General features: G+C 37.8%; 8 protein-coding genes across 8 annotated transcripts in view; 7 read left to right on the top strand and 1 right to left on the bottom strand.

The window, feature by feature from the left end:
- Positions 1-923, top strand: part of LOC113806730 (cuticular protein 47Eg) — a 1,135-nt gene extending 212 nt beyond the window's left edge. Inside the window, exons 2-3 of the mRNA XM_027357893.2 lie at positions 312-433; positions 540-923. Of these exons, the coding sequence (XP_027213694.1) occupies positions 312-433; positions 540-702 (285 nt within the window). The 3' untranslated portion in view covers positions 703-923. The remainder of the gene's footprint in view (positions 1-311; positions 434-539) is intronic.
- Positions 924-3,752: 2,829 nt separating this feature from the next.
- On the top strand, positions 3,753-4,846 carry LOC113806724 (cuticular protein 47Eg-like). Its single transcript, XM_027357887.2, has 3 exons — positions 3,753-3,828; positions 4,224-4,345; positions 4,452-4,846. The coding sequence occupies exons 1-3, from the start codon at positions 3,817-3,819 to the stop codon at positions 4,612-4,614; spliced, it is 297 nt and encodes a 98-aa protein (XP_027213688.2). The 5' UTR covers positions 3,753-3,816; the 3' UTR covers positions 4,615-4,846.
- Positions 4,847-7,783: 2,937 nt separating this feature from the next.
- On the top strand, positions 7,784-9,111 carry LOC113806726 (cuticular protein 47Eg-like). Its single transcript, XM_027357890.2, has 3 exons — positions 7,784-7,881; positions 8,523-8,644; positions 8,751-9,111. The coding sequence occupies exons 1-3, from the start codon at positions 7,870-7,872 to the stop codon at positions 8,911-8,913; spliced, it is 297 nt and encodes a 98-aa protein (XP_027213691.2). The 5' UTR covers positions 7,784-7,869; the 3' UTR covers positions 8,914-9,111.
- A 1,608-nt stretch (positions 9,112-10,719) lies between these two features.
- On the top strand, positions 10,720-11,820 carry LOC113806729 (larval cuticle protein 65Ab1-like). Its single transcript, XM_070128210.1, has 3 exons — positions 10,720-10,849; positions 11,200-11,321; positions 11,428-11,820. The coding sequence occupies exons 1-3, from the start codon at positions 10,775-10,777 to the stop codon at positions 11,588-11,590; spliced, it is 360 nt and encodes a 119-aa protein (XP_069984311.1). The 5' UTR covers positions 10,720-10,774; the 3' UTR covers positions 11,591-11,820.
- A 1,677-nt stretch (positions 11,821-13,497) lies between these two features.
- On the top strand, positions 13,498-14,595 carry LOC113806723 (cuticular protein 47Eg). The gene is made up of 3 exons (XM_070128211.1): positions 13,498-13,564; positions 14,007-14,128; positions 14,235-14,595. Exons 1-3 carry the CDS (start codon positions 13,553-13,555, stop codon positions 14,395-14,397), a joined length of 297 nt encoding a protein of 98 aa, XP_069984312.1. The 5' UTR covers positions 13,498-13,552; the 3' UTR covers positions 14,398-14,595.
- Positions 14,596-16,288: 1,693 nt separating this feature from the next.
- On the top strand, positions 16,289-17,394 carry LOC113806722 (cuticular protein 47Eg-like). Its single transcript, XM_070128434.1, has 3 exons — positions 16,289-16,344; positions 16,774-16,895; positions 17,002-17,394. Exons 1-3 carry the CDS (start codon positions 16,333-16,335, stop codon positions 17,162-17,164), a joined length of 297 nt encoding a protein of 98 aa, XP_069984535.1. The 5' UTR covers positions 16,289-16,332; the 3' UTR covers positions 17,165-17,394.
- Positions 17,395-19,072: 1,678 nt separating this feature from the next.
- On the top strand, positions 19,073-20,128 carry LOC138863628 (cuticular protein 47Eg-like). Its single transcript, XM_070128433.1, has 3 exons — positions 19,073-19,112; positions 19,502-19,623; positions 19,730-20,128. Exons 1-3 carry the CDS (start codon positions 19,101-19,103, stop codon positions 19,890-19,892), a joined length of 297 nt encoding a protein of 98 aa, XP_069984534.1. The 5' UTR covers positions 19,073-19,100; the 3' UTR covers positions 19,893-20,128.
- A 1,060-nt stretch (positions 20,129-21,188) lies between these two features.
- On the bottom strand, positions 21,189-22,236 carry LOC113806732 (cuticular protein 47Eg). The gene is made up of 3 exons (XM_027357894.2): positions 22,119-22,236; positions 21,691-21,812; positions 21,189-21,584 (listed from the first exon to the last, which is right to left on the bottom strand). The coding sequence occupies exons 1-3, from the start codon at positions 22,128-22,130 to the stop codon at positions 21,422-21,424; spliced, it is 297 nt and encodes a 98-aa protein (XP_027213695.2). The 5' UTR covers positions 22,131-22,236; the 3' UTR covers positions 21,189-21,421.
- Between the last annotated feature and the right edge of the window lie 264 nt (positions 22,237-22,500).

Here is a 22,500-nt window from a genome sequence, read left to right as displayed (position 1 = left end):
TAGTATTGTGAATACCACTGAAGAATACGTCAGATATAACAGAGTAATGATTCGTTTTCGTATCTCGTAGGTGCCTAAAATAGCAAATAGATGGGCGATTCTGACCTTGTCTGCATCATCATATAACACGTTGTGTGTGCGTTTGTATATGATATACAGTTGAATATTGCTGTACCATAGCATAAATCGTTTTGTTGTCGATACTTTTCCCAGCTCACTATCCTGTCCAACGTCACCAAGTGAAAAGTATGCTATTGCATTTTCTTTCATCATTACGTTCAAATCATACCTACGACAAGGTCTTTCCCCAGCTTGTTCTCCTCGCCCTCGTCGCCGTGGCCGCCGCCCGCCCCGGCAGCGTCTTCGACATCGACTTCGACGACTTCCACGTTGACCAGGATATCTCCAACGAGGTGGTGCAGGGAACCTACAGGTAGGAGCCTTTCCTTCCTTTGCATCCTTTGGAGTCCTTCCCTTTCCGAAACACTAACACCAAACAGCGTCAAGCCTCCTTCATATATCCTGCCTTCCCTTTCCAGCTGGACGTCCCCCGAGGGAGAGAAGTTCTTCATCAAGTACATCGCCGACGACGACGGATACCGCATCGTCGAGTCCAACGCCGTCCCCGTCACCAACGGCGTCGCCGCCGACGGCAACCAGGGATCCTTCGTGTCCCTCGAGGATCTCTTCGACAGGAGTTAAGCCAAACCGGACCGCCGCCAACCGACCGACCAACAGGCGCCCACAACGGACCCGGTTAGACGTTCCTCCAGCGTCCCTCCGAAATCGGTCACGGCGAAGGCGATGCGGCCTCTCCCGCTCTGGGTCGCGGGTCGCTGCGTTGAGCCTGACGGCAGATGAAGTGGATTCATAGCATAATTTATTTCTGTTTAATATAAATTATTTAAATAAATTTAAAGATAGAATTTCCATACTTTTCCTTTTAAAACTGTAAAATCATACATATTGTCATACATATCCATGGCTATATGATTGTATTCATAGAATGATAACCAATTATATAAATCAAAACATATAAACAGTCTCAAAGTTAAGTATATTTCAAAGTACTTTTTATTTCTTACTGCTGATGGAGTATCTTTCGTCATAAACACATTAATGTTGGCTGTCTACTGTTACGACGTCGGTCTGTTACTCGTACAGTCTATATCTTATCAATGGAATCCATCTGTAGTGCTTAGCCTCAGTTGCCTCTGTTCTTGAAAATCAATTTGCAATGTTTGGTCCAAAATCCTTCAGGCGAAGTTTGAATGCCAATGAAATTCCTGAAATCAAAAGCAGAAAAAATATATATTTTTATGTTAGTGGAATCCCAGCCTCACAAAATAGCTTATAACATGTACGCTACTTACAAATCGATGCGTTTGTACATTGATTAGAACTTGTGTGTGTGTGTCTATATGTATATGTGTGTGTGTGTGTGTTTATATATGTGTGTGAGTGTTTGTGTGTATACATACGCATATATGACAATACATATATATGTGTATATCTATCTATCTATCTATCTATATCTATCTATCTATATATATATATGTGTGTGTGTGTGTGTGTGTGTGTGTGTGTGTGTGTGTGTGTGTGTGTGTGTGTGTGTGTGTGTGTGTGTGCTTATATATATATATATATATATATATATATATATATATATATATATATATATATATATATATTATATACTTATACATGCATACATATATAAATACATATATATACAAATATATGTATGTATGTATGTTTGTATGTATGCATATGTGTGTGTGTATCTATAAATATATGTATACACACACAAACATATATATATATATATATATATATATATATATATATGTATATATATACATATACATTTGTTTATGTATGTATATAGTGAACCCTCGTTTTTCGCGTGATAGAGAAAATTTGCAAAGTTAAATTTGGCAAGCTGTTTACATACATGTACATATTAAACCGTAACGTTATTGACACACAGGTAGAGAAGAAGCAGAGAGACTGTTTAGCCAATCAGAATGCAGAACACAATGCACAATACAAATCCGTGAAGCAGCGAGAACGCGAAAGGTGAACCGCGTTATAGCGAGGGTTCACTGTATACATACACATACACACACACACACACACACACACACACACACACACACACACACACACACATATATATATATATATATATATATATATATATATATGTGTGTGTGTGTGTGTGTGTGTGTGTGTGTGTGTGTGTGTGTGTGTGTGTGTATGTGTGTGTGTGTGTGTACACATATATATTTGTATGTGTTTATATAGATGTGTATGTATATGTATATATAAATATATATGCACAAATATATGTGTGTGTTTATGTGAATGCATATATATATATATATATATATATATATATATATATATATATATATATATATATATATATATATATATATATACATATATATATATATGTGTGTGTGTGTGTGTGTGTGTGTGTGTGTGTGTGTGTGTGTGTGTGTGTGTGTGTGTGTGTGTGTGTGTGTGTGTGTGTTTGTGTGTGTGTGTGTGTGTGTGTTTATATGTATGCATGTAAACACATACATAGATACGTAATGTATGTGTGTTTGACAGCCCGTACTTTATCTTCATCTTATATGACTAGTAATTCTTTTCATTGAAAGTTAGATATTTTTCTTAATTAATTTTATTAATGTTTGGCCTATCTGATTGCAGTTTGTTTGTTTTTTTCTTTCTTTCTTTCTTTCCTTCCTTCTGCCTTTCTTTTTGTCTTTGGTTTAACTAATCTTTGTCAATGAAAGTAGTCTGTATTTATGAATTAGATTTTCTCATTCCTTAATTCATCCCAAATCAATTTCGGATACGACTAACATAACGGATACATACACCATATATATGTATCATTGTACGCATATGTGTGATCGTGTCTGCATGTCTGCGTGTATCAAACTATCTCATTATATGTCTATTAATATCATATCATCCATCTACATATCTTTTATGAGGTAGAGAATAAGATTTCCTGTTTATTTAGATATAGGAAAACGGGATCCTTGAATATCATTGTGGCACAAGCTCTCTCGATATCGCTCAATAAATCAATATAAAAAAGGCTTATATCCATAGGACTTTTTATTTTCTTAAAAATTGAATATTTCACTGCGAGTAGTGAATGGGAGCTTGTGTGTTGGTATCAGTGTATGTGTGAAACAGTGTGAATGTGTGTGCATATTTTTAATATGGATTTTCCTTTTTGCTCATATATTCCACATATTTATAATAAATATGTGGAAAAAGATAGATAAACGTAAATCTGAGATTATAACGCCGCTTCTTTTCATAATTCTTTTGGGTGCAACTTTTTCATGTCATTTCTCATTTACGTAATTAACCACTAAAGTATATCATATATACATTAGTTTAGAGGCCAGTTGATTACACTGTCAACTCAAGTGTCAGAGGTTTGCACAATATTACACATTCTTGAAATCATCATTTGATAATAAATGCGTAATAAGTCAAGTATATAAACAGAAAACCATCTAATAATGATAATCAAAACTATGTTTAAAAAAGAAAAGAGAAAAAAAAACAGCAAACGTCTTTTTAGGTGTTCCGAAATTATCCAACGGAAAACGACCTTGTATTTACAACTGATAGCAGAGCAAGCGCAAGGTCAGGCCAGGTACGAGGCCGAGGTCTGGTTCAAGAAGACGATCGAGGTCATGTCAGGAAGGTGTGGCCACTGAGGTCCGTATAAAAGTCACATTCGCTTGGGACAAGGCAGTACAACACTCAACAGCAATCAAGATGAAGTTCGCTGTAAGTCACTGGTGCATATGGCAGTTTTGTGAAAAGAGTAGTTATAGGGAGAAATACACAATGCATAAAGTAATGCTTTCTTATTGTTTAGTTTGCGTGAATGCCACTGAAGAATACACCAGACATTATAATTGACGAATGATTCAGGTTTTCGTATTTCGTTGTAGGTGTCTAAAATAGCATATGAATGAGCGATTCTGACCTGCTCTTCTGACCTTATATACATCATATAACATACTGTGTGTGTGTTTGTAAATGATATACAGTGTAAAAATTGCTGTACCATACCATGAATCGTTCGCCATCGATGCCTTTCCCACCTCACTGTTCTGTCCAGCCTCACCCAGAGAAAAGAATGTTATTGCACTTCCTCTCACCCTTACGTCTTCCCCCAGATTGTTCTCTTCGCCCTCGTCGCCGTGGCCGCCGCCCGCCCCGGCAGCGTCTTCGACATCGACTTCGACGACTTCCACATTGACCAGGATATCTCCAACGAGGTGGTGCAGGGAACCTACAGGTAGGAGCCTTTCCTTCCTCTGCATCCTTTGGAGTCCTTCCCTTTCCAAATCACTAACACCAAACAGCGTCAAGCCTCCTTCATGAAGCCTTCCTTCCCTTTCCAGCTGGACGTCCCCCGAGGGAGAGAAGTTCTTCATCAAGTACATCGCCGACGACGACGGATACCGCGTCGTCGAGTCCAACGCCGTCCCCGTCACCAACGGCGTCGCCGCCGACGGCAACCAGGGATCCTTCGTGTCCCTCGAGGATCTCTTCGACAGGAGTTAAGCCAAACCGGACCGCCGCCAACCGACCGACCAACAGGCGCCCACAACGGACCCGGTTAGACGTCCCTCCAGCGTCCCTCCGAAATCGGTCACGGCGAAGGCGATGCGGCCTCTCCCGCTCTGGGTCGCGGGTCGCTGCGTTGAGCCTGACGGCAGATGAAGTGGATTTATAGCATAATTTATTTATCTATTTGTTATTAATGTGAATGTCATTCAAATAAATTTAAACTTACTTTGCACAGTATTCCTACACCTCGACTTCCTTCGCGTCCGAATCGGGAGTAAAATATATTTTTCAAATTGATTCGTATACATTCATAAATACATGAATGTATCCGTTAGTTGATAATCAATATGAAATCAAAATAGTCGTGGCTTAGCATCTTTCACTGAAAGCAGTTATTACTTTTCTTAGCAGCGTTTATAACTCTCACTCATCACTAACTTATCAACTATTCCTTGTTATATGTATCCATATAATATATCACGTCTTTATAAGTACCTTCCGTGATAACGCAAACCCCCCCAAAAAAAAAAAAAATGTAGGATCAGTATTTTTTGCAGAAACTCGACACACGTGTTTCAACAGACGTTTGATATTCACGGTAACTCAAATGCAGAAACCTATCCTCGGTGTGTTTTGGACTCATGGATATCTGTTCGCAGTGGTTGATCCAAAAATCTTCCAAGGTATGCAACAACACCGAAAAAACTACACGAAATCAAAAGCAGAAAAAACACAAAGGTCGACTATAAATCTTTCATACAGTTTGTATATCAAAAGGCTTGCAGAGTCAGATCCTCACAAAATATCAACCCTTATATATCAAATATACAAATAACTTAACTTGCCACAAAGCCCACTGGGTGACTGTATAATCTTTAGACAGAAGAATTTTTTTCTAGTCAATATAGATAACAATGATATCAATCAACAAGAAATCTACGTTCTGTTTTGTTAATTCTGCGTAAAATTAAATGGCTCTGTACAGACAAAACCACATACATCTTCAGGAACAAATAAGTAAACAAATATTAGCATTTTGTCATATACATTTTTACTCGAATCTAAAAAATAAAAGTCCCTCAAGTGAAACAGATACCGGGCCCGGGCCACGCCATCGCCAGGATTACGTTCAAGACTTGGTCGATTGCTAAGTGGGGGTTAGGCTGATTTGTGGCAGTTCGCTCTGTAGATACCCAGATGTGTGCATTTTCACTTACTTACCTTTTTTGTACAAATGAATTTACACATATACTATACATATTTATACACACACACACACACACACACATATATATATATATATAAATATATATATATATATATATATATATATATGTGTGTGTGTGTGTGTGTGTGTGTGTGTGTGTGTGTGTGTGTGTGTGTGTGTGTACATATACAAATGTATATACTATATATATAGAGAGATATATACATATATATACTAAATACATATATATATGCATATATATGCATATATATGCATATATATATATATATATATATATATATATATATATATATATATATATATATATATATATACATATATATGTGTGCGTGTGTGTGTAGTATACACACACACAGACACAAATATATATGCATGTATATATACATATATATATATATATATATATATATATATATATATATATATATATATATATACGTTTGTGTGTGTGTGTGTGTGTGTGTGTGTGTATGTGTGTGTGTGTGTGTGTGTGTGTGTGTGTGTGTGTGTGTGTGTGTGTGTGTGTGTGTGTGTGTGTGTGTGTGTATGTGTCCTATATATACATAAATATGTACACATATATATGTGTATATACTATATATATACATATATACACACACACACGTATATATATATATATATATATATATATATATATATATATATATATATATATATATATATATATATATATATACTATATACACATGTATATCAAGACATATATTGTATACATATAAATACATACACACAAACACATACAAATATATATATTTATATATATATATATATATATATATATATATATATATATATATATATATATGTGTGTGTGTGTGTGTGTGTGTGTGTGTGTGTGTGTGTGTGTGCGTGTGTGTGTACACACGTATGCGTGAGTGTCCATGTATTTGTAAGTATTATAAAGGTAAGATAGTATATAAACCATGTATATTCATTATCTATTGATTTTGAACATGTTCCTTAGTTTCTTTTAAGCGATGTTTTTGTTTGTTTTATGACTAATTAATGTTTTTCTTTTTAATTGTGTTTTTTGAAAACCTATGGTACAGTAGATTTATGACAGTGACAGTTCTATAACTACTGGCGTGATTTTGTCATATCTTATTTTATGGTAATATACATCTCGAATTAGCTTCTAATTATCACGCATAATGAAAATTGTACAGTACAGTTTGTGTATGTGTCTGTTTGTGTCTGTTTATCTTTCTATTCATCTGTCAGAAAAAAAGATATTATGTGCAGAACAAAATTTCTAATTTGTTTAGACGTGAGGAAATTCAGAACAGGCTTTTTGTATGTCAGTCTGGCACCACTGCACTAGACACCGTTTTCTAAATGGTCTTGTTTGTCTGGAAGTTTGTCAGAAAGGTGCGATTTTTTGTTCCAATGTGAGTTCTCTGCGTATTTATTTTTTCTTTATTTCCGACATCACGAGGAAATTTTGCATTCCCTGTCTTGTGTTTAAATATCACTTTGAAGTTCAGTTTCTTTCAATGTCAACTCAGACGTCAGGGGTTTGCACATCTTGCTTCCTAAGTTTTCCTCAGGTCATCATCTCTGTTATGTCATAAGTGCATAAAAAACATATAGGTTCATATGCCAAAAATCATAATCGCAGCATTATTCATGATACATGAGCACCAATAAAGTGTTATTCTAATATTTTACAATTCTCTAAACTTAGGTCATTCTCTCTGATAATAAATGACAAATGCAAGATACGTTATCAAGTTTGACAGCAAAAATACATCAAAGCATCATCACATTTGCATCAGTCTTCTCTAATCATTTTGCAATCGTCTCACAGGCAACGGCCTCATATTCACAGTTACCTGATAGCAGTTGACCCTGTGCAGCGTGCAAGGTCAGGCCAGGTACGAGGTCGCAATTTGGTTCAAGCCGACAATCGAGGTCATGTCAAGAAGGCGTGGTGACACAGGTCGTATAAAAGCCACACTTCGCTCGGGACAAGGCAGTACAGCACTCAAACAACAATCAAGATGAAGTTCGCTGTAAGTTATGTGAAAAATGATGTATGAAGATAAAGATGAAAATAATGTGCAGTAATGTTTACTCTTTTGTGTGGTAGAGGTAGCGGTGAAGAAAGACGTCACTACTGTTTCAGTTTGTAGTTGTGCCTTTACTGGTTAATAGAAGAACACGTATACACACGCACACACATAGATGTGTAAATACACACACACACACACACACACACATACATATGTGTGCGTGTGTGTGTGTGTGTGTGCATGTATATGTTCATATATATATATATATATATATATATATATATATATATATATATATATATATATATATATATATATATATATATATATATATATATTATGTATATATATTTATATATTTATATTTATATATCTACACACACACACACACACACACACGCACACACACACACACACACACACACACACACACACACACACACATATATATATATATATATATATATATATATATATATATATATATATATATATATATATATATTACTGTTGGATCTGTATGTCACACATTTCGATGATTCTACCAGTTTGTCCTTACTCTCGTTGCCCACAAGAATATATATATTATATTTGCTCATATTTGTATGTTCAAATCATACTTACGCAAGGTCTTCCCCCAGCTTGTTCTCCTCGCCCTCGTCGCCGTGGCCGCCGCCCGCCCCGGCAGCGTCTTCGACATCGACCTCGACGACTTCCACATTGACCAGGATATCTCCAACGAGGTGGTGCAGGGAACCTACAGGTAGGAGCCTTTCCTTCCTCTGCATCCTTTGGAGTCCTTCCCTTTCTGAAACACTAACACCAAACAGCGTCAAGCCTCCTTCATGAAGCCTTCCTTCCCTTTCCAGCTGGACGTCCCCCGAGGGAGAGAAGTTCTTCATCAAGTACATCGCCGACGACGACGGATACCGCGTCGTCGAGTCCAACGCCGTCCCCGTCACCAACGGCGTCGCCGCTGACGGCAACCAGGGATCCTTCGTGTCCCTCGAGGATCTCTTCGACAGGAGTTAAGCCAAACCGGACCCCCGCCAACCGACCGACCAACAGGCGCCCACAACGGACCCGGTTAGACGTCCCTCCAGCGTCCCTCCGATATCGCGCTGGGTCGTGGGTCGCTGCGTGGATCCTGACGACAGATGATGTCGATTCATAGCATAATTTATTTATTTGTTAAAGATGTGAATGTCATTCTAATAAATTTAAAATTACTTCGCACAGTTTTCCTATACTACTCCTATACTTCGACTTCCTTCACCTGAATATATCCATTGGGTGATGATTAATGTAAAATCTAAAATAAATAAGCACGATTTCTTTACTCAAAGTATTTTTTACTTTACTTATCTGCGTTGATAACCCTCGTTCATTACTAACTTAACAATAGCTTATTGTTACGATATGAATTCACATAATCTAAAGCTGATCTATCCCATCTTGAATATTAATACCTCATACGGTTTGCGAGTTAAAAGCTTGTATCAACATCTATGAAACATGTATAGATGATTTTGTTCTGAAATATCAACGAGTGATTGTATTTTTTACACAGGAAGGAGTTTTTTTCTAATCAAAATACACAGCAACAATATTAATTATCAAGATGTCTACACTATATGTGTGGGCGGGTTTGCATGTGTGTGTTGGTGTGTGTGTGGAGGCAAGAGTGTATAGACAATGTAAAATTCTGTTGTTCTGATTCATTGTTTAATGAATTTGTACATGTTCCTTAATCTTAAAGTTATATTACCATGTTGCATGACTAGATAGTTCTTTAATTTTATAAAACTTATATATTTATTTATTTATTTACAAATCTCATTTTCATGGGTACTTATTTTTACAGATTTAGAAGAAAATGTTTGAGCAGAATGTTGCCAATGTTAACATTCTATGTGTACATTTGATTTTCTTGTACCTAATTTTAAGGCAATAACATTTCCATTCAGATTCAGATACAAGAAATGTGCTTAATTAAGAAAAAAAAACAGAATACTAGTTGTGCATGTGTAGATACCTGCATGTTTTTGTTTGTAGTTTTATGTATCTTCGTTTATTTATTCAGAAACTAGACCTTCTGATAGTGCCCAGAACAAAATTTGTTTATTTAAATGTGGAAAAAAACATGAAACGAACTTTTTATATGTTAGTGTGGCATCAGTACACAAGTAACCATTTTCTAAATAAATGATTTTTGATAAAGGCTTTGATTTTTCCCCCCTCTCTCATAAAGATGTGATTTCTTATTCCATAGTCTGTTGTGTGTGTGTGTATATATATATATATATATATATATATATATATATATATATATATATATATATATTATGTATGTATGTATATATCTTTCGTTTCGTAATCACGAGGAAGTTTTGCGGTTCCGTCTTGTGTCACAGCATATATAAGTTTGAAGCTCAGTTTGTCTCAGTGTCAATTCATATGCCAGGGGTTTGCACATCTTACTTCCTAAGTATTCCTCAGGTCATCCTCTCTGATATATAGGTTCATTAAAATCCATTAAGGCTGATAACAATAAGCCAATTACTCATAATCACAGCATCATGTATGGGACATGATCACCGATAACGTGTTTTGCTATCTTGCAATTCCCTATCCTTTTCATCGTGTCTGATAATCTATGACAAATGCAAAATACGTCATCAAGTTTGACAGCAAGAAGACATCAAAGCAGAATCACATTTGCATCATAATGTCTTCTCTAATCATTTTGCAATCGTCTCACAGGCAACGGCCTCATATTCACAGTTACCTGATAGCAGTTGACCCTGTGCAGCGTGCAAGGTCAGGCCAGGTACGAGGTCGCAATCTGGTTCAAGCCGACAATCGAGGTCATGTCAAGAAGGCGTGGTGACACATGTCGTATAAAAGCCACAGTTCGCTCGGGACAAGGCAGTTCAGCACTCAGACAACAACCAAGATGAAGTTCGTTGTAAGTTATGTGAAAAATGATGTATGAAGATACAGTAAACATACAGTGTACTAATTTCTGCTCCTGTGTGGCAATATCGGTACAAACTACATCAAATACCACCGATAATACAAAAGGAAGTTTACACACACACACATATATATGTGTATATATATATATATGTGTGTGTGTGTGTGTGTGTGTGACAGATCTGTAAAGCAGGTCTTCCTCAAGCTTGTGCCATAAATCGTTCGCTATCGATGCTTTTCCCAGCTCACTATCCTGCCCAACGTCACCAAGAGAAAACTATGTTATTGCATTTCCTTTTATCCTTACGTTCAAATCATACCTACGACAAGGTCTTTCCCCAGCTTGTTCTCCTCGCCCTCGTCGCCGTGGTCGCCGCCCGCCCCGGCAGCGTCTTCGACATCGACTTCGACGACTTCCACATTGACCAGGATATCTCCAACGAGGTGGTGCAGGGAACCTACAGGTAGGAGCCTTTCCCTCCTTTGCATCCTTTGGAGTCCTTCCCTTTCCGAAACACTAACACCAAACAGCGTCAAGCCTCCTTCATGAAGCCTTCCTTCCCTTTCCAGCTGGACGTCCCCCGAGGGAGAGAAGTTCTTCATCAAGTACATCGCCGACGACGACGGATACCGCATCGTCGAGTCCAACGCCGTCCCCGTCACCGACGGCGTCGCCGCCGACGGCAACCAGGGATCCTTCGTGTCCCTCGAGGATCTCTTCGACAGGAGTTAAGCCAAACCGGACCGCCGCCAACCGACCGACCAACAGGCGCCCACAACGGACCCGGTCAGACGTCCCTCCAGCGTCCCTCCGAAATCGGTCACGGCGAAGGCGATGCGGCCTCTCCCGCTCTGGGTCGTGGGTCGTTGTGTGGATCCTGACGACAGATGATGTCGATTCATAGCATAATTTATTTATTTGTTAAAAATGTGAATGTCATTCGAATAAATTTAAAATTCGCACAGTTTTCCTATACTACTCCTATACTTCGACTTCCTTCACCTGAATATATCCAATGGGTGATGATTAATGTAAAATCTAAATATTTATTAAAAAAAAAATAAGCAGGATTTCTTTACTCAAAGTATTTTCTACTTTACTTACCTGCGTTAATGACCCTCGTTCATTACTAACTTAACAATAGCTTATTGTTACGATATGAATTCACATAATCTAAAGCTGATCTATCCCATCTTGAATATTAATGCCTCATACGGTTTGCGAGTTAAAAGCTTGTATCAACATCTATGCAACATGTATAGATGATTTTGTTCTGAAATATCAACGAGTAATTGTATTTTTTACACAGGAAGGAGTTTTTTTCTAATCAAAATACACAGCAACAATATTAATTATCAAGATGTCTACACTCTATATGTGTGGGCGGGTTTGCATGTGTGTGTTGGTGTGTGTGTGTGGAGGCAAGAGTGTATAGACAATGTAAAATTCTGTTGTTCTGATTCATTGTTTATTGAATTTGTACATGTTCCTTGACTTTAAAGTTATATTACCATGTTGCATGACTAAATAGTTCCTTTAATTTTATAAAATTTATATATTTATTTATTTATTTACAAATCTCATTTTCATTGATACTTATTTTTACAGGTTTAGAAGAAAATGTATGAGCAGAATGTTGCCAATGTTAACGTTCTATATGTGTGCATTTGATTTTGTTGTACCTAGTTTTAAGGCAATAACATTTCCATTTAGATTCAGATACAAGTAATGTGCTTAATTAAGAAAAAAAACAGAATACTAGTTGTGCATGTGTAGATACCTGCATGTTTTTGTTTGTAGTTTTATGTATCTTCGTTTATTTATTCAGAAACTAGACCTTCTGATAGTGCCCAGAACAAAATTTGTTTATTTAAGTGTGGAAAGAACATGAAACGAACTTTTTATATGTTAGTGTGGCATCAGTACACAAGTAACCATTTTCTAAATAAATGATTTTTGATAAAGGCTTTGATTTTTCCCCCCTCTCTCATAAAGATGTGATTTCTTATTCCATAGTCTGTTGTGTGTGTGTATATATATATATATATATATATATATATATATATATATATATATATATATTATGTATGTATGTATATATCTTTCGTTTCGTAATCACGAGGAAGTTTTGCGGTTCCGTCTTGTGTCACAGCATATATAAGTTTGAAGCTCAGTTTGTCTCAGTGTCAATTCATATGCCAGGGGTTTGCACATCTTACTTCCTAAGTATTCCTCAGGTCATCCTCTCTGATATATAGGTTCATTAAAATCCATTAAGGCTGATAACAATAAGCCAATTCCTCATAATCACAGCATCATGTATGGGACATGATCACCAATAACGTGTTTTGCTATCTTGCAATTCCCTATCCTTTTCATCGTGTCTGATAATAAATGACAAATGCAAAATACGTCATCAAGTTTGACAGCAAGAAGACATCAAAGCAGAATCACATTTGCATCATAATGTCTTCTCTAATCATTTTGCAATCGTCTCACAGGCAACGGCCTCGTATTCACAGTTACCTGATAGCAGTTGACCCTGTGCAGCGTGCAAGGTCAGGCCAGGTACGAGGTCGCAATCTGGTTCAAGCCGACAATCGAGGTCATGTCAAGAAGGCGCGGTGACACATGTCGTATAAAAGCCACAGTTCGCTCGGTACAAGGCAGTACAGCACTCAAACAACAACCAAGATGAAGTTCGTTGTAAGTTATGTGAAAAATGATGTATGAAGATACAGTAAACATACAGTGTAGTAATTTCTGCTCCTGTGTGGCAATATCGGTAGAAACTACATCAAATACCACCGATAATACAAAAGGAAGTTTACACACACACACACACACACACACACACACACACACACACACACACACACACACACACATATATATATATATATATATATATATATATATATGTGTGTGTGTGTGTGTGTGTGTGTGTGTGTGTGTGTGTGTGTGTGTGTGTGTGTGTGTGTGACAGATCTGTAAAGCAGGTCTTCCTCAAGCTTGTGCCATAAATCGTTCGCTATCGACGCTTTTCCCAGCTCACTATCGTGTCCAACGTTACGAAGAGAAAACTATGTTATTGCATTTCCTTTTATCCTTACGTTCAAATCATACCTACGAGAAGGTCTTTCCCCAGATTGTTCTCCTCGCCCTCGTCGCCGTGGCCGCCGCCCGCCCCGGCAGCGTCTTCGACATCGACTTCGACGACTTCCACATTGACCAGGATATCTCCAACGAGGTGGTGCAGGGAACATACAGGTAGGAGCCTTTCCCTCCTTTGCATCCTTTGGAGTCCTTCCCTTTCCAAAACGCTAACACCAAACAGCGTCAAGCCTCCTTCATATATCCTGCCTTCCCTTTCCAGCTGGACGTCCCCCGAGGGAGAGAAGTTCTTCATCAAGTACATCGCCGACGACGACGGATACCGCGTCGTCGAGTCCAACGCCGTCCCCGTCACCAACGGCGTCGCCGCTGACGGCAACCAGGGATCCTTCGTGTCCCTCGAGGATCTCTTCGACAGGAGTTAAGCCAAACCGGACCGCCGCCAACCGACCGACCAACAGGCGCCCACAACGGACCCGGTTAGACGTCCCTCCAGCGTCCCTCCGATATCGCTCTGGGTCGTGGGTCGCTGCGTGGATCCTGACGACAGATGATGTCGATTCATAGCATAATTTATTTATTTGTTAAAGATGTGAATGTCATTCTAATAAATTTAAAATTACTTCGCTGTTTTCCTATACTACTCCTATACTTCGACTTCCTTCACCTGAATATATCCATTGGGTGAAGATTAATGTAAAATCTAAATATTTATTTAATAAAATAAATAAATAAATAAGCACGATTTCTTTACTCAAAGTATTTTTTACTTTACTTATCTGCGTTAATAACCCTCGTTCATTACTAACTTAACAATAGCTTATTGTTACGATATGAATTCACATAATCTAAAGATGATCTATCCCATCTTGAATATTAATGCCTCATACGGTTTGTGAGTTAAAAGCTTGTATCAACATCTATGCAACATGTATAGATGATTTTGTTCAAATATTAACGAGTGATTGTATTTTTTACACAGGAAGGAGTTTTTTTCTAATCAAAATACACAGCAACAATATTATTTATCAAGATGTCTACACTATATGTGTGGGCGGGTTTGCATGTGTGTGTTGGTGTGTGTGTGTGGAGGCAAGAGTGTATAGACAATGTAAAATTCTGTTTTGATTCATTGTTTATTGAATTTGTACATGTTCCTTAACTTTAAAGTTATATTACCATGTTGCATGACTAGATAGTTTAATCTTTTTAAATTGATATACTTATTTATTTATTTACAAATCTCATTTCCATTGATACTTATTTTTACAGATTTAGAAGAAAATGTATGAGCAGATTGTTGCCAATGTTAACGTTCTATGTGTGTGCCTTTGATTTTGTTGTACCTAATTTTAAGGCAATAACATTTCCATTCAGATTCAGATACAAGTAATGTGCTTAATTAAGAAAAAAAAAAAAAAACAGAATACTAGTTGTGCATGTGTAGATACCTGCATGTTTTTGTTTGTAGTTTTATGTATCTTCGTTTATTTATTCAGAAACTAGACCTTCTGATAGTGCCCAGAACAAAATTTGTTTATTTAAGTGTGGAAAAAACATGAAACGAACTTTTTATGTTAGTGTGGCATCAGTACACTAGAAACCATTTTCTAAATAAATGATTTTTGATAAAGGCTTTGATTTTTCCCCCCTCTCTCATAAAGATGTGATTTCTTATTCCATAGTCTGTTGTGTGTGTATATATATATATATATATATATATATATATATATATATATATATATATATATATATATATATATCAGGTATGTATGTATATATCTTTCGTTTCGTAATCACGAGGAAGTTTTGCGGTTCCGTCTTATATCACAGCATATATAAGTTTGAAGCTCAGTTTGTCTCAGTGTCAAGTCATATGCCAGAGGTTTGCACATCTTACTTCCTAAGTATTCCTCAGGTCATCCTCTCTGATATATAGGTTCATTAAAATCCATTAAGGCTGATAACAATAAGCCAATTACTCATAATCACAGCATCATGTATGGGACATGATCACCGATAACGTGTTTTACTATCTTGCAATTCCCTATCCTTTTCATCGTGTCTGATAATAAATGACAAATGCAAAATACGTCATCAAGTTTGACAGCAAGAAGACATCAAAGCAGAATCACATTTGCATCATAATGTCTTCTCTAATCTTTTTGCAATCGTCTCATAGGCAACGGCCTCATATTCACAGTTACCTGATAGCAGTTGACCCTGTGCAGCGTGCAAGGTCAGGTCGCAATCTGGTTCAAGCCGACAATCGAGGTCATGTCAAGAAGGCGTGGTGACACATGTATAAAAGCCACAGTTCGCTCGGGACAAGGCAGTACAGCACTCAGACAACAACCAAGATGAAGTTCGCTGTAAGTTATGTGAAAAATGATGTATGAAGATACAGTAAACATACAGTGTACTAATTTCTGCTCCTGTGTGGCAGAGATATCGGTACAGACTACATCAAATACCACCGATAATACAAAAGCAAGTTTACACACACACACACACACACACACACACACACACACACACACACACACACATATATATATATATATATATATATATATATATATGTGTGTGTGTGTGTGTGTGTGTGTGTGTGTGTGTGTGTGTGTGTGTGTGTGTGACAGATCTGTATAGCAGGTCTCCCTCAAGCTTGTGCCATAAATCGTTCTCTATCGATGCTTTTCCCAGCTTACTATCCTGCCCAACGTCACCAAGAGAAAACTATGTTATTGCATTTCCTTTTATCCTTACGTTCAAATCATACCTACGACAAGGTCTTTCCCCAGCTTGTTCTCCTCGCCCTCGTCGCCGTGGCCGCCGCCCGCCCCGGCAGCGTCTTCGACCTCGACCTCGACGACTTCCACATTGACCAGGATATCTCCAACGAGGTGGTGCAGGGAACCTACAGGTAGGAGCCTTTCCTTCCTTTGCATCCTTTGGAGTCCTTCCCTTTCCGAAACACTAACACCAAACAGCGTCAAGCCTCCTTCATATATCCTGCCTTCCCTTTCCAGCTGGACGTCCCCCGAGGGAGAGAAGTTCTTCATCAAGTACATCGCCGACGACGACGGATACCGCGTCGTCGAGTCCAACGCCGTCCCCGTCACCAACGGCGTCGCCGCTGACGGCAACCAGGGATCCTTCGTGTCCCTCGAGGATCTCTTCGACAGGAGTTAAGCCAAACCGGACCGCCGCCAACCGACCGACCAACAGGCGCCCACAACGGACCCGGTTAGACGTCCCTCCAGCGTCCCTCCGAAATCGGTCACGGCGAAGGCGATGCGGCCTCTCCCGCTCTGGGTCGTGGGTCGTTGTGTGGATCCTGACGACAGATGATGTCGATTCATAGCATAATTTATTTATTTGTTAAAAATGTGAATGTCATTCGAATAAATTTAAAATTCGCAGTTTTCTTATACTACTCCTATACTTCGACTTCCTTCACCTGAATATATCCATTGGGTGATGATTAATGTAAAATCTAAATATTTATTTAAAAAAAATAAGCAGGATTTCTTTACTCAAAGTATTTTTTACTTTACTTACCTGCGTTAATGACCCTCGTTCATTACTAACTTAACAATAGCTTATTGTTACGATATGAATTCACATAATCTAAAGCTGATCTATCCCATCTTGAATATTAATACCTCATACGGTTTGCGAGTTAAAAGCTTGTATCAACATCTATGCAACATGTATAGATGATTTTGTTCTGAAATATCAACGAGTGATTGTATTTTTTACACAGGAAGGAGTTTTTTTCTAATCAAAATACACAGCAACAATATTAATTATCAAGATGTCTACACTCTATATGTGTGGGCGGGTTTGCATGTGTGTGTTGGTGTGTGTGTGTGGAGGCAAGAGTGTATAGACAATGTAAAATTCTATTGTTTTGATTCATTGTTTATTGAATTTGTACGTTCCTTAACTTTAAAGTTATATTACCATGTTGTATGACTAGATAGTTTCTTTAATCTTTTTAAATTGATATATCTATTTATTTATTTACAAATCTCATTTTCACCGATACTTATTTTTACAGATTTAGAAGAAAATGTTTGAGCAGAATGTTGCCAATGTTAACATTCTATGTGTACATTTGATTTTGTTGTACCTCATTTTAAGGCAATAACATTTCCATTCAGATTCAGATACAAGTAATGCGCTTAATTAAAAAAAAAAAGTACTAGTGCATGTTTAGATACCTGCATGTTTTTGTTTGTAGTTTTATGTATCTTCGTTTATTTATTCAGAAACTAGACCTTCTGATAATGACCAGAACAAGATCTGTTTATTTAAGTGTGGAAAAAACATGAAATGAACTTTTTATATGTTAGTGTGGCATCAGTACACAAGTAACCATTTTCTAAATAAATGATTTTTAATAAAGGCTTTGATTTTTCCCCCCTCTCTCATAAAGATGTGATTTCTTATTCCATAGTCTGTTGTGTGTGTGTGTATATATATATATATATATATATATATATATATATATATATATATATATATATTATGTATGTATATATCTTTCGTTTCGTAATCACGAGGAAGTTTTGCGGATCCGTCTTGTGTCACAGCATATATAAGTTTGAAGCTCAGTTTGTCTCAGTGTCAATTCATATGCCAGGGGTTTGCACATCTTACTTCCTAAGTATTCCTCAGGTCATCCTCTCTGATATATAGGTTCATTAAAATCCATTAAGGCTGATAACAATAAGCCAATTACTCATAATCACAGCATCATGTATGGGACATGATCACCGATAACGTGTTTTACTATCTTGCAATTCCCTATCCTTTTCATCGTGTCTGATAATAAATGACAAATGCAAAATACGTCATCAAGTTTGACAGCAAGAAGACATCAAAGCAGAATCACATTTGCATCATAATGTCTTCTCTAATCTTTTTGCAATCGTCTCACAGGCAACGGCCTCATATTCACAGTTACCTGATAGCAGTTGACCCTGTGCAGCGTGCAAGGTCAGGTCGCAATCTGGTTCAAGCCGACAATCGAGGTCATGTCAAGAAGGCGTGGTGACACATGTCGTATAAAAGCCACATTTCGCTCGGGACAAGGCAGTACAGCACTCAAACAAAAACCAAGATGAAGTTCGTTGTAAGTTAAGTGAAAAATGATGTATAAAGATACAGTAAACATACTGTGTAGTAATTTCTGCTCCTGTGTGGCAGAGATATCGGTACAGACTACATCACATACCACCGATAATACAAAAGCAAATTTATATACACGCACACAAATATATATATATATATATATATATATATATATATATATATATATATATATATATATATATATATATATATATATATATATAACAGATCTGTATAGCAGGTCTTCCTCAAGCTTGTGCCATAAATCGTCCGCTATCGATGCTTTTCCCAGCTCACTATCCTGCCCAACGTTACGAAGAGAAAACTATGTTATTGCATTTCCTTTTATCCTTACGTTCAAATCATACCAACGACAAGGTCTTTCCCCAGATTGTCCTCCTCGCCCTCGTCGCCGTAGTCGCCGCCCGCCCCGGCAGCGTCTTCGACATCGACCTCGACGACTTCCACATTGACCAGGATATCTCCAACGAGGTGGTGCAGGGAACCTACAGGTAGGAGCCTTTCCTTCCTTTGCATCCTTTGGAGTCCTTCCCTTTCTAAAACACTAACACCAAACAGCGTCAAGCCTCCTTCATATATCCTGCCTTCCCTTTCCAGCTGGACGTCCCCCGAGGGAGAGAAGTTCTTCATCAAGTACATCGCCGACGACGACGGATACCGCGTCGTCGAGTCCAACGCCGTCCCCGTCACCGACGGCGTCGCCGCCGACGGCAACCAGGGATCCTTCGTGTCCCTCGAGGATCTCTTCGACAGGAAGTAAGTCAAACCGGACCGCCGCCAACCGACCGACCAACAGGCGCCCACAACGGACCCGGTCAAACGTCCCTCCAGCGTCCCTCATAGATGAGTCAAGGGGAAGGCGATTCGGCCTCTCGCGGGTCGCTGTGTGGATCTGAATATGGATTCCGAAAAGTCGCTGTAATTTTAGTAGTATTTATTTGTTCTTAAATTATTTTTACTATTGTGTGCGTCCCTCCAATAAACCTCAAAATCCTTTGTGCTGTTGTTATCTGGATATACCTTTGGTGACCTTTGCGTGTATATAAATTAATGTGTACACACACACACATATATATAAACACATAAACATGTATATATGTTCGCATATGAATACATACACATAGATATACATATACACATGAGGGTGTATGCATGTATACATATATGTATATATATGTATATTAGATATACCTATAACTATATATATGTATATAAAATGTATGTATATATTCATACATATATATGTATATGTATTTACATATACATATATATGTATGTATAACACACGCACTTACACATATATGCACAATTGATTATATATATGTGCATATACACACTCAATGCATACACAAACACATGCACACACAGACATATATATATATATATATATATATATATATATATATATATATATATATATATATATATATATATATATATATATATATATATATATATACATATATATATACATATATATATATATACATATATGAATTATAACTATATGATATATATATATAAATACATATATATACATATATATGAATATATGTAAATATATATCATATGTATATATATACATATATATGTATATATACATATATAATTACATATAGACATAAGTAAACATATATGTATATAGATAGATATAAATATGTATGAAAGTAACATTCAAGCGTAACCAAACCTGAGGCCGGATGACGATAAACTAAACATCCTCAACAAAAAAATGTTTAGTGAACACCATGATAACATCAGCGTTGTATATGATATTTGTTGTGTGAATATTATGTGAGGATTGGCCCTGACAAACTTACTAGCTGCAAGAATCAGTTATTGGCATTGCTTCCTCCAGGAGGTTTTTGGATCAGCCATTGCGAACAGACTCTCAAGAACTGAACCGTTTGAGTGGAAACATTGCTGAACAAATTCCGATTTCTGGTATTTTGATTTTATATTCATCAACTCATGCATGTGTCCATCAATTCATACGAATCAACTTAAATTTTTAATCAAACGTCAGCAAGGTTGAAGTATAGAAATATTGCACGAAATAAGTTTCAATTTATTCGATTAACGATCACAGTAAACATAAAGAATTAAAATAAATTATGCTATGAATCCACTTCATCTGCCGTCAGGCTCAACGCAGCGACCCGCGACCCAGAGCGGGAGAGGCCGCATCGCCTTCGCCGTGACCGATTTCGGAGGGACGCTGGAGGGACGTCTAACCGGGTCCGTTGTGGGCGCCTGTTGGTCGGTCGGTTGGCGGCGGTCCGGTTTGGCTTAACTCCTGTCGAAGAGATCCTCGAGGGACACGAAGGATCCCTGGTTGCCGTCGGCGGCGACGCCGTTGGTGACGGGGACGGCGTTGGACTCGACGACGCGGTATCCGTCGTCGTCGGCGATGTACTTGATGAAGAACTTCTCTCCCTCGGGGGACGTCCAGCTGGAAAGGGAAGGCAGGATATATGAAGGAGGCTTGACGCTGTTTGGTGTTAGTGTTTCGGAAAGGGAAGGACTCCAAAGGATGCAAAGGAAGGAAAGGCTCCTACCTGTAGGTTCCCTGCACCACCTCGTTGGAGATATCCTGGTCAACGTGGAAGTCGTCGAAGTCGATGTCGAAGACGCTGCCGGGGCGGGCGGCGGCCACGGCGACGAGGGCGAGGAGAACAATCTGGGGAAAAATAGACTGTGCAAATGACTGATTTACTAATATAGTGGATGCATTGAGACGAAAACGAATAGAGGAAGCAGTCAGAAGACCAATAGTATGTGAGAAATAGCTCTTTGGAAAATTACAAAATTGCAAGTACGGGAAAATATATATATCACCGCTATCGAAATTTTAGGCCTTAGATGCACATTTGATAGTATTACATAATAAGAGACCAACCAAATTCTCAAAAAACAACCCACAAAGAAATAAATACTTTAAAGAAGGAATTATAAAAAATAAATAAATAAAACATCTCTGCCTTACTGCAAACTTCATCTTGATTGTTTGTTGAGTGTTGGACTACTTGTCGCTTTGAATAGTGTAGCTTTTATAAGACAAGCGAGGCCACGCCCACCTAACTTGACCTCGTTCGTCCAAGTGAGGTAGACCTCGGCCCTTGCGTCTATGGTGCTGTGCGGGGTCACTTGCTATTGTAAATGCTCTCTTTATCTGCATCTTACTCGCTATCTTGTCATTTTTTTCTCTCCTTTTCTCTCTCTCTCTCTCTCTGTTTATATATCATTTTGATTTATTTATATATTAATTTCCAGTTCTCAATTTATCTATCTAGCTATCTACTTTTCTCTCTTTCTATCTGTCTCGCTCTCTATCTTTATCCTCTCTCTCTCTCTCTCTCTCTCTCTCT

This window comes from Penaeus vannamei, chromosome 12, assembly GCF_042767895.1.
Source record: "Penaeus vannamei isolate JL-2024 chromosome 12, ASM4276789v1, whole genome shotgun sequence".
Classification (NCBI taxonomy): domain Eukaryota; kingdom Metazoa; phylum Arthropoda; class Malacostraca; order Decapoda; family Penaeidae; genus Penaeus; species Penaeus vannamei.
Note: the sequence above shows the minus strand (reverse complement) of the source record. Positions and strands in the feature narration are given on the sequence as shown.

Coding starts and splice junctions, on each gene's coding strand:
- LOC113806732 (XM_027357894.2), bottom strand. Junction 21,585..21,690: donor GTGGTGCAGGGAACCTACAG/GTAGGAGCCTTT, acceptor TTCCCTTTCCAG/CTGGACGTCCCCCGAGGGAG.
- LOC113806729 (XM_070128210.1), top strand. CDS start 10,775: ATGTCGTATAAAAGCCACAGTTCGCTCGGGACAAGGCAGTTCAGCACT. Junction 10,850..11,199: donor CAACCAAGATGAAGTTCGTT/GTAAGTTATGTG, acceptor GTCTTTCCCCAG/CTTGTTCTCCTCGCCCTCGT. Junction 11,322..11,427: donor GTGGTGCAGGGAACCTACAG/GTAGGAGCCTTT, acceptor TTCCCTTTCCAG/CTGGACGTCCCCCGAGGGAG.
- LOC113806722 (XM_070128434.1), top strand. Junction 16,896..17,001: donor GTGGTGCAGGGAACCTACAG/GTAGGAGCCTTT, acceptor TTCCCTTTCCAG/CTGGACGTCCCCCGAGGGAG.
- LOC113806723 (XM_070128211.1), top strand. Junction 14,129..14,234: donor GTGGTGCAGGGAACATACAG/GTAGGAGCCTTT, acceptor TTCCCTTTCCAG/CTGGACGTCCCCCGAGGGAG.
- LOC113806724 (XM_027357887.2), top strand. Junction 4,346..4,451: donor GTGGTGCAGGGAACCTACAG/GTAGGAGCCTTT, acceptor TTCCCTTTCCAG/CTGGACGTCCCCCGAGGGAG.
- LOC138863628 (XM_070128433.1), top strand. Junction 19,624..19,729: donor GTGGTGCAGGGAACCTACAG/GTAGGAGCCTTT, acceptor TTCCCTTTCCAG/CTGGACGTCCCCCGAGGGAG.
- LOC113806726 (XM_027357890.2), top strand. Junction 8,645..8,750: donor GTGGTGCAGGGAACCTACAG/GTAGGAGCCTTT, acceptor TTCCCTTTCCAG/CTGGACGTCCCCCGAGGGAG.